The 11,008-nt window shown below is 51.1% G+C and overlaps 1 protein-coding gene across 1 annotated transcript in view; it reads left to right on the top strand.

Annotated features, from left to right (window-relative positions):
- The window catches only part of Plcl1 (phospholipase C like 1 (inactive)), a 270,735-nt gene extending 262,639 nt beyond the window's left edge, over window positions 1-8,096 (top strand). Inside the window, exon 6 of the mRNA XM_004628662.2 lies at window positions 6,674-8,096. Coding sequence (XP_004628719.1) covers window positions 6,674-6,856 — 183 coding nt within the window. The 3' untranslated portion in view covers window positions 6,857-8,096. The remainder of the gene's footprint in view (window positions 1-6,673) is intronic.
- Window positions 8,097-11,008: the final 2,912 nt, after the last annotated feature.

The raw sequence follows: 11,008 nt of genomic DNA, 5'->3' as shown, positions 1-11,008 counted from the left end.
ACAGGGCCTACAGGGCCTACAGGGTCTACAGGGCCTACAGGGTCTCGCTACGTAAATCATACTTGTAATGATCCTGCTGTTTTCAGCTGCTCAAGTGCTGGGATTACAGGCACGTGCCACCATGCCCAGTCGCAGTCGCTGTCTCTGCGTGCCCCAGGGGTGGGGCCAGCATGGTAAGATGGGGATCAAACCCCGTCCCTGCATCTGCCTAAGCAGGCACTTTAGTCCGCTGAGCTATCTGGCCGGCCCTCACTAAACTTATTTTTTGAAATGAACTTTATCTAACATCTCAGAATCCCTATGGCTCACACCCCAGGCACAGTACTGAGTGCTCAGTCCCTGCAGCAAGGCTCAGTGTTCTGATAGTATTCTACTGACAGTAACCAAAGCCATGAGGAATGCGGCAGGCATTTGCAGCGCAGTCCACTTGCACCAGGTGAGCATGCCCTACAACAGAATATGTTTTTACAAAATTCATTGTGTAATTGATTAATATAATACAGATTTTTGCCGTGGTACTGTGGATTGAACTTAGGCCTGTGCCCTGAGCTACGTCTCTAGCCATTTTTAATTTTTATTTTGAGACAGGATCTCACTAAGTTGCCTATTCCAGGCTCACACTTGCCGTCTCCCTGCCTCAGCCTCCCACAGTGCTAAGACTACAGATTTACATCATCGTGCCTGGCTATGGAATAAAGATTTTAAAAGCAGTGTTTTAGTTTGGGGGGCTTAAGAGGTGGTAAGATAGCTCAGCAGATCCTCCTGCCTCAGCCTCCTGAGTGCTGGGATTGCAGGTGTGCACTTCTCTAGGCAGCTCAAAGACCTGAGTTTGATCCCTAGTACCGCACGCCATGCCAGCCCTGACCCACCTACAGTCCCAGTGCTGGAAGGCTGAAAGCAGGAGGATCACTGAGCCCAAGCTGCTTAGTGAGACCTGGTACCAAATACATTTTAAAACCCCACAAAAAACAAAGAAAATGAGTTCTGCAAGGAGAGAGGCCAAAGCTCTTGGAAACCGAGACCACTGCTCCAGGCTACGCTATCACTAATTAATTGCCCATATTTTTAGGGGTTCTTGGAGTAAAAGTTGAAGTTTTGAAGTGGTGAGCAGAAATCACCGAGAATCCCAGTAGCGAGGTGTTAGAAGTAGCAAATCCGAGCACTGAGACCGCACAGCAGCCTGTCTCTTGTGTGTAGCCTGCTGGTGGGCTCCCCTGCGCCCCGTGGCCTCTCACACAGCAGGCTGCATCCCAGAGCTCAGGGCCCTGGGCCATCCTCGGGCGCCCCTCCCGACCTCCTGCTCGCCCAGCTTTCCCAGTGCCTCACCCAGGGAAAGCAGCTGTTGTGGGGCCACGCATGTTTGCCTGCTATTTTAATTTCTCAACAGCTATTTCCACTTCATTTGAGCAAAGCCTTTACTCTCTCTCTTTCACTGATATAAAGATTCTCACGCTGCAGACGTTTGTACTGCGGGCTGTGGTTGTGCACAGCCCCCGATCGTGGCCCTGCACCTGGGACCTGGAAGAGCTAAACCGCTGCTCCAGTGATCGCTGGGTGTGTGGCGCTGCTTCTGGCAGTGGCCTGCGACAAGGAGCTCCGTGGGGGCAGGTGTGCTATCAGGGGTGGGACAGAGCTGCGCTTGTTTCTGTGAGCAGTCCTGGCCTGTGGGGGTCGCTCCATTCCCAGAGTCCTGGGGAGCTGCTTCGAGTGGCTGTGGTGTGTGGAGACGGCCCCTGCATGGCCTGCACACAGGACCAGGCCACAGGCCATGGTGTCCTGCTGTGTCATGTGCTCATATCACAAGGGACAGAGCCAGGCATAGGAAAAGTGGTCAAGAAGCACCCAGCGATGTGTTTTGTGGGTTAGAGAGCAAGACTGTCTCCCAAACTGTTTTCATATGGTGGAAAGGACCACATTTCCTAGCAAGAATAGAAATAACAAAAATTCCAAAGTGTCTTATGATAGGTTATGAAGCATGTAAGAAATGAGCAATTTGTAATTTGGACGTCAGCCTCTTTCCCGTTGTGCTCTAAGGAGCTATGGGGCTGCACTGGCTCACACGCGTGCAAGTGCTGAGTGCTCAGTACCTGCAGCAAGGCTCGGTGTTGCGATAGTCTACTGAAAGTAACCACAGCCATGGGGATTGTGGCAGGCGGCAGCGGCCCAGTCCACTTGCACCAGCTGTTTCCTGATTTCTAGGCAGTGCCCTTTCATGTACTTGGTAGGATTTGGCAAGGGACACTTAATGTTTGTGTTTTTGAATATTAATCATTGCTTTTGAAATTCAGACTTCTATAATGACTCCTTGCGGCTTTCTGTGCCTGCAGTGTTCCTTTCTGCCTGTGTTGGAGCTGCCCTGGAGCCTTCTGCTCCCAGCCAAGCCCCCATGTGGCCTTGCGGGCAGGACTCTGAGGCCTCTGTCCCCTCAGCCACAGGCCACTTGGGGCCACACGGTACCCACAGTTCCCCTTGGTAGGTGCGGCCCTCCCCTCCCTTCCTGCAACTCCTGGCTCCTGTGAGTCTGCAAAGCCAGAAACAGCTTGGCGTTTCTTTCAAGTTGAGCATTCTGTGGTCCGATTGCACATTCACTGGACAGGTGTTCCAAACTGCCCAGATTTATTTTAGTTTGCAAGATGTGTTTCAATTTGTATGCCACCAAATCAGATCCTCCTGACTTCTCTCCTCCTCTTCTAAGATCTCTGGAGAACAGCTTTAAAACACTCTTAAGAATGCCCTGTGCTCCCACCACGTGGGGAGGCTGAAGCAGGAGGGTGATAAATTTGAGCTCCATCTAGACAACTTGGTGACTAAATGCGATCCTGTCTCAAAAAATAAATAACTAAAAAGGGCCAGGGGTGTAGCTCAGTACAAAGGCTCTGCACAGAAAAAGCAAGTCCCAGAATACACCTTCAGCGCACGTGAGCACTTTCCCCCCACATCCTGGACAGATGGCCCAGGACAAGGTGTCCGGGGAGGTGCGGGTGGGAGGGCTGGTGGTGCTCTTGCTGTAGTGGAGGCGGAGGCTGCCCGGCAGCAGGAGGAAGCCAATGCTCATGGATAGAAGGCCGCAGAAAGCACGGCTGGTGCCAGGCTGCCCGCAGCTTCATGCTTCCACAGTGGCTGGGAGGAGTCTCTTCGGTCCTGGTGTCCTGTGTGCTCACAAGGGCCGCTCTGAAGGTGAGCGCGAGCGTGACCTCGCCACCAACGCTGCTCGCAGAGGGGTCAGGCCTGCCGGGAACAGAGCTGCGGGACAGACTGAGGCTGCGCTTCACAGGACGCAGCTGCCTTTACTCACAGCGAATTACCCACAGCAGGGTGCCATGTCCGTGCTTTCCGAATCATCTTTTTCAGATTTCATGTAATTTTTACTTGTTAAGATTTTATAAGCCACTGATGAAGGTTCTACAATCTGAGGTACAGGATCTCAGGACAAATCCTGAGGGCATTTCACTGACCTTCTCAGACCAAAAAGCTACAACTCTTGTTGCATAGGTCCTGCTTTACCTTGGTCTTAACCATCCAGTAGAAAAGTATGAAGTCGAAATATAAGAAATAAAGCCATGCTGTTAAGTTGAGCTGTGGGGGACTCAGGTCAATAATTTCTGACATTGCCAGTTAAACAGAAGACCCAATGCTATTATAGGCTACTGGACTCTTTTAGAATATTTTGCTGAGTTTACACACCTATAATATTCAATAACGGAACTTAGAAAAAATGGGGTATACCGATGAATGTCCATTTTGTATCTGTGTATTCAAAGTGGTTGGGATAGATATATTGTTGCATTCTCTTAATGAATAGAATGATTTGTTCTAATGGTGTTTGTAAATAGGATCACTAGTCCGCATCTTGTACAGCAATTAACCACTAAGAAGAATATATGCAGTGTATTATTTGTTGAAACTGTCCTTCCGATTTGATTTGAAACTGTCTCATTGCTATCTGTTTGTCAATAAAACTTTGAAAAAAAAAAGATTTTATAAGCACTCCATGTTTGCAGCTAATCTGAGGGATGGGGACGTGTACCTGGCACAGTTTGCTTCTTTCTTTGTAATCCCGTCCGCTTCCCTCCCTCGCCCTCCCCCTTCTCCAATTCCCCTCCCCCGTATTTTGCTCCTGTTGTGGCCCGCAGCGTCCTACTCACTGCGCTGCTGGCTTCCCGCAGCCTGCACACCTTCATCCTGCCCCTCTCCCCTCCTCCTCGCCCCGCCCTGTGCCCTTGGGCCCCTTCCCAGCCCCAGGAGAGCCCTCCCCTGTCCCCTTCTGTCCATCCTTGGTCACCCCCTGCGTGCCTCGCCTCACCCCAATGAGAGAGCGCAGGCGTCCACGCCTGTGTCTGGTTTCCTTCATGCAGCACCGCATTTTCCAGGCGCACCCATTTTCCTGCAAAAGCCTCCAGTGTCATTCTGGGCAGCTGAGCGGTATCGCATTGTGGAGCGACAGCACGCTTGCTTCATCCGCTCATGTGTGTCGGGGCGGCCGGCTGCTTCCTGGTTTATAAGCTTTGCGGCTGTAAACCTCGGAATGCGCGTATCGCTGGAGTAAGAGTGCCGAAGCTCTTGGGGGAAGATGCCTCGCGGGGACAGCTGGGTCACGTGGGGTTATCATGTGGGGCTGGGTCGCGTGGGGCTGGGTCGTGTGGGGCTGGGTCATGTGGGCCTGGGTCTCGTGGGGCTGGGTCGCGTGGGGCTGGGTCACCAGGGGCTGTCACATGGGGCCGGGTTTCGTGGGGCTGTGTCACGTGGGGTTTCTAATTCCAGTTCTGTGAGGAATTGCCCTACGGTTTGCATGCTGGTTGTACCACTTTATATCCCACCAGCCTCGAAGGAGGATCCTTTTTTCTACAGCCGCCGCAACAGTTGATTTCTTAATGATTGCTGTTTTCTCTGGAGTAAGACGGCATCTCTCTGATGGACAGATTCTTGCACATGCTTGGTAGCCACTTGCATTTCTTTCTCTGTGAAACGTCTCTTCGCTGTGCTTGCCTGTTTCTCGCTCAGACCTTTAATTTTAAGGTGTGTGTACACCAGAAATGGACTCAGAGAAGCAAGGCATGAAAGTCCCCGGTCATCCGGCAGCCTTGTGCTCCTAAGTCATGCTGGCTTGCCAGCTTGGCCTTCACTTGAGAAGTCGGGGTGTGTGTGTCTAGACTCATTCTCACTATTTTTATAGTACGGAACATGGACCAGACTGAAATTTCTGGCTACAAGGTGTGATCAAAACACATGGTGAATGATTAAAATATGTTAAAAGATGTATGTAGCACAAAGCGGATTCATTCTGAGCACACGTTTCAGCGGCTCCTGCGGCAGCTCTGGCATCCTTGCTCCTGCTGCCTTGAGGTGTGCTGTCTGGACCACCTCAGCATCTTGAACTGATTCACAGCGTTCCCTTGTAGGGCCCTGTGATTTTGGGGAAGAGCCAGAAGGCCCCGGGAGCCAGAGCTGGTGCTGGGGGCGCGGGGGAGACACGCTGCGGCGCTTCTGTGCGCCTGCCTGCCTGTGGGATGGCGCTCGGCAGTCAAGTCGCTGTGGTTTTGATTTCATCCTGTGACAATGCTCAGGAGAGAGGGCTGCAGAGCTGCCGCAGAGGGCGGTAGAACGAAGGGCTGAGTATGTGCAAAGCCCGAGCGAGGATTCTGAGCGGGACTGAAGGCAGTGTCTTTACTCTAACAAGTGTTTCAAATTCAGAATTCACTATTTATTTCTGGCATGCTTGTGCATAACTTTTGTCCCCACCGGTGTGTTCGTCCTGGCCGCAGATCCCCTGAGTTCCGTCAGGCTGTTCCCTGTGAGCAGTGCTTTTCCTCTGTCTCCTGGTTCGTTGTTGTGGGTAGCAGGAAGTAGGTGGCTGTAGGGGCTCCGGAAGGAGCTCCTGGTTTGCCTTGGAAAGGCCACATCATACAGCAAGGTGGTCAGGATGGAGGTCCTGGACTGCCCCTCCCTGACCACTAATGGCTATTAGTAGGAGGGCTTAGTTGTCACTATGAGGCTGCCACTGCCAAGTGAGGCAGAGATTTTGAGGTATTACACATCCAAGGCACCAGGAGAAAGTGTTCCCCAAATGGAAGCCCTCTTGCTATGTGCCTTAAATCAGGTGATTCTCCTCTCTGCGTCACCCACTCCTACGTGCCCCTTCAATTTTGGGTCACTCTTCGCAGTGGGCCACATGGGAACAGTGGCTCCAGGAGCTACGGTAACCTGAGGGGGTGTAGTGCTGTGTCCACAGCAGTTTGTCTGGAAGCCGCTCAGCGGGTGAGGCAGGGTTGTGTTGCCCTGGGTGCTCAGCCCCATGCACCCTGCCATCTCTGAGCTGGGAGCCCCCTTCCTGTCCTTGGCACAGGAGTGCTGGTCTGGGTGAGTGGGAGCTACAGGGGGCTGTGAGGCCTCAGGCATGGGGTGGAGGGAGACAAGGTTCTTCCTGTGGAGTTGAGGGGACTTCCGGCCATCCCAGACTCCACAATAAGCTCGGGCTCAGGAGAAAAAGACCCTGGGGCGAAAGCTGGAGATGAAGAGTTCACATACAGGCTCTGTCCCCTGCCTTAGCAGCAGCAGCACAGAGGTCACAGAGCCACATCCAGGGGGACCACAGAGCCACATCAGTGTGGGAGGGCAGAGCACCAGGCCACAGAAGCCACATGACTTTTCTACTGTCCGTTTTGCCCATCTGCAGGGACAAGGAGACCTGCTGAAGAGCGCCAAGCACGAGGCCCTGGAGAACATGAAGCAGGTCCAGCTGGCCTGCCTGTCATGCGGGCTGAGCAGGGCGGCCAGCAGCGGGGCCGAGGCCAAGGGCAAGCGCAGCCTGGAGGCCATCGAGGAGAAGGAGGGCGGTGAGGACAATGGGCAGCCCTGAGTGCCCTCCAGCACCACCTGCTCTGTGCTGTCTTCACCTTTGTGGAGTCTACGCAAGATGCACTCTGGGGGTGTCGGACAGACAGTTCCACAATGTCAGTATTTTGATGTAGTTAATTTATCTAAGTTAAAACCTTTAGAAACAGTGTTTTAAATCCTGAGATGTGTGTACTCACCCGTGTGTGTGTGTGTGTGTGTGTGTGTGAGAGAGAGAGAGAGAGAGAGAGAGAGAGAGGAATCTGTTCTGTGTTGCATTATTCATGTTACTCCTTTAGTAAATTATTCTTCTGTCTGTATCATCATGTTGATGATGATAACAAACTTGTTAATCTGAAATTCTAACGAGCTCTCCCTGTAACCTGGCTCTGTGCTGAATTCCACGTCTCTGCCTCTGTTGTTACTGTAGAGATCTTAGTGTAGCTTATCACTGAAGAAAGCCAAATTTGCCAAAGCATAGGTGTTTTGATAGATTAAATATAGATTAAAAATTCGTAAGAATCACAGTAGAAATTGTAACAAATGGAAGATTAAACAAACATTCAGAAGTACTGGAAAGATGAACAACAGTCATTTCCTCAGTTAGCAAACTTTCAAATGTCGAATAAAATAAATGTTTAGGAAGTTTCCTGTAGTCATTTACTAAACATGCAGTTCAGTGGTCATAAATGGACTGGCACCCACTTGCGCAGCACTCAGAAGCACACGAAAGCTGGACTTGGACGAGACACTGGCGTTCAGGCACAGGGCTGCAGGGTTTGCAGGAAGGCTTCGTTTCTCTGCACCGGGCTCCAGTGCTCATCTCCCACGACAGTCGCAGGCCTCCGCAGGGCTTTGGTGTGGCTGCGAGTCAGTGCAGAGACTGAACTTACCTTTCAGGACACATTCTGGGGGTCAGCTAGCATCTGCGCGATGATTCCAGAACTAGCTGAATACAAAGCATCTGTAATTTTAACACAGAAAAACACATGCAAAAAAGAAACAAATGACTAATTAGCGTCCATACGGAATTACATCTAGACCATTTTTGCCCTAATGTCTTCATAGAGTACTTGAGTATAATGTTCATTACCTCCAACAGAACTGAATGTTCTATGGTTATGAAAGAATGTATTTATTTAAAGCATTGCTTTTATTTTGAAGAGCTTCTTAATTAATTTGATTAACAAATATGCTAATTGGGGGAACTCTGGAGAAGATAACTGTTGAAATTTTGCAAATATAAACATCTTCTTTAGCTCCTGCGTTGTTTCTGACTTCTTAACACTATTCTGTTCACGTTGCACATTACAGAGAGTAAAGACAGTGAAAAGCACCACTCTCATTCTCTTTCATTGTGAGTGAACTGAAAAGGGGACGTGATGAAACTGGGGTAGGGTACTAAAACGCCTCGGAGCCTGCAGCGGGCGCCCAGCCGTCACCCCGCGCTCTGGGAGGCTGGGGCAGGAGGGCAGCACACTGGAGCCCAAATAAATAAATAAATAAATAAATAAATAGGCTGGGAATATAGCTCAGTGCAAAAGCCCTGTGTTCAATCCCCTGCATGGAAAAAAAAAATATGATCTTCAGAAAATCATGAAGGGTTATTCCCAAGGGCCAGGTGCTATATAGCATTACTGTGCTGGTGCAGAGCGGGACTCTGAGCAGAGGTACCTGAATGCACTAAGTCCTTCCACAAGGCCCAGAAGGCGCGTCTCTCCTCTCCAGTCTGCGTCCCTGCTGGAAGAAGGGCTAGCAGAATGCAGGCTTCCTTCCCCGCTCCTGATTCCTGGGGGACTCAGCTGTGACGACATGGCAGGTGGGAGGGATCTGGGGTCACAACTCGGCAGCCGCTGCGCTGACCTTGCAGGACCTTCCTGGTTTACCCTTTTGCCCTAAGACTGTCAGGCTGGAAGATATCACGTGGGGTGGCGTGTGGCAGTGGGCCGTGCACCGCCTGGGCTCCATTGCACGTGGCGTGGGGGCAGGCGGACGCCCACATGCAGCTGCCCAGACAGGCTCCGCAAGGGCCTCCCCCCGGGGGACGGCAGCCAGCGCCTGGGCTTGGCGCCTCTGCCGTGAGAGCCTGGGGTGGGCAGGGAAGGACCGGGCTCCACTGTCTCCGGTCTCCTGGCGGTGGGGAGCAGCGAGAGGCGCTTGGGATTGTCCCGGCCAGGCAAGGACTGGTGAGAACTCAGACCTGTGGGTGCCAAGTGTTTACTTGGTGAATTTTTAGGGTCAGAATTTTAAGCTAGACCACTAATCCTTTAATGTTCGAGCAGAAAGATATATAGCTTTTGCGAGATGAAATATGATGGATCTATGGAAAATAGAAGTGTATAAAAATGGAAATAAAAATCACCTACTATTAATATAGAGCTTATTCATATATGTAAATGGGCTTTCATTTTTAATAGAGATGACTTCATGTGATATAAACTGTTTATAACAGGATTTTTAAAACAATTTTCATAGCATCTCACCCATAGTGTGTCAGTGAAAATAAATGTACATTGGAACTCCTGGCTTTTCTGCTGAATTCTGGTCCACAAACGATGTTTGGTTTGTTTGTTTGTTTGTTTTTTTTCCAGCACCAGAGGAATTTTTTTTTTTTTTTCAGAATCAGGGATTGAACTCAGTCCCTTGTGCTTGCCAGGGAAGCACTTATTCCACTGAGCCATCTCCCTGACCCTACACCAGAGGAATCAAAGTTGGGACCTGCGCTTGCCAGCAGAGAAATCCTTTTTTTTTTTTTGTACCTGGGTTTGAACTCAGGCTCTTGTGCTGGCAGGTGGGTGCTTATGCCGCTGAGCTATATCCCCAGCCCAAACGATGTGTTTTATTTGGCCTCTGAATCCTTTTCTAAAATGCTGAAGCAGTAGACAACTTTTGAAGATCAGTTTCAAATGCAGTCGGATCTGTCTTGGCAGTCTGAGGTATTCTGGCCTGCCCTCACCATGTACTCCCGCACCTGGGCCCAGCTGGTTGCAGGATCTGCTCTGGGGGCCCTCTGCTGCCTGGTGTCGGGAGCCCCACTCCACGTTGTCTGGCATGGGCAGACTCCTCGGGTGTGGATCCTGGATCTCATTTATAGTAATCACACCATAGCCTGTGGGGTTCGTGCTACGGCTGCGTGTTTAGTAGAACGCCTTCCATTGGCCTTGTCTCCTATTTTATCAGTATATACCTACTGTGGTGAACCCCTCCCCCCAATTTTGTAAAATTACTCAACTTTTTCTTTTGGATCCACTTTCAGAATTAGAATTACTGGGCCACAGTGCACGTGGGGCTTTGGGGACTTTGAGCTATTTTGCCAATTCGTCTCTGGAACACATGTCCAATATAAATTCCTACAGGTGTTGTGGAAGGGCCCAAATCATCACTAATGGCACATTTAATGCCCACTTTTTAAAAAAAAATGTATTTGGTACAGGGTCTCACTATGCACATAGTGATCCTCCTGTTTCCAGCCTCTCCAGTGCTGGGATTCCAGGAGTGTGCCACCACACCCAGACTCGGTTGCTGGCTCAGCATGCCCGGGGCGGGGCTGTGTGGCCTGTGGTTCCTGGGGTCGAACCCTGGTCCCTGCGCTTGCCTAGGCAGGCGCTTAGTCCTCTGAGCTATCTCCCCGACTCTAATGCTCACTTTTTCATCTTCCCAAATCTAATTCGTTAAAAGCCAGATTGATCCTTATTTTTACTCTCTAGCGAGATTGAACACACATTAATACGTTCATTGCCTACAAATGAACTCACCAGAACTAACTTTTGTATTCCTAAGGGTGCGGGTTTCCAAGTTGTCTGACTTGATGAGCGATGATGGGATGCAGGATGTGGAAAAACCCGTCATACTCAAAACAGCACAAAACTGTAAAAGGCGCAGGGGGTCCGTCTGCACAGGCTTTCCCCAGAGGAGGCTTCCAGCGCCTGGTCTGTGAGAAGACGCTCGGGGCCCCACCCCAGGGGCGCTGGCCGGCCGCAGGGCTCTCGAGGGCGGCAGGGGACGTCGTTGCGCCCCAGGAGGGCGGGAAGCGCAGCCTCCTGTTCTGCTCTGGGCAGCGAACTGCTGCAGCTGGTGTGGAAAACGCCGCCACGCTTCCTGGAGGCACTTCCTGGAGGGATTAAACAGCGTTCCGCGCGGCCCGGCGGTCCTCCTGGAACTGTGCTCAAGGGCAGCG

Source organism: Octodon degus, unplaced genomic scaffold, assembly GCF_000260255.1.
Source record: "Octodon degus isolate 3935 unplaced genomic scaffold, OctDeg1.0 scaffold00025, whole genome shotgun sequence".
In the NCBI taxonomy this organism is placed as follows: Eukaryota; Metazoa; Chordata; class Mammalia; order Rodentia; family Octodontidae; genus Octodon; species Octodon degus.
The sequence above is the reverse complement of the archived record's forward strand: the minus strand, read 5'-3'. Positions and strand labels throughout refer to the sequence as shown.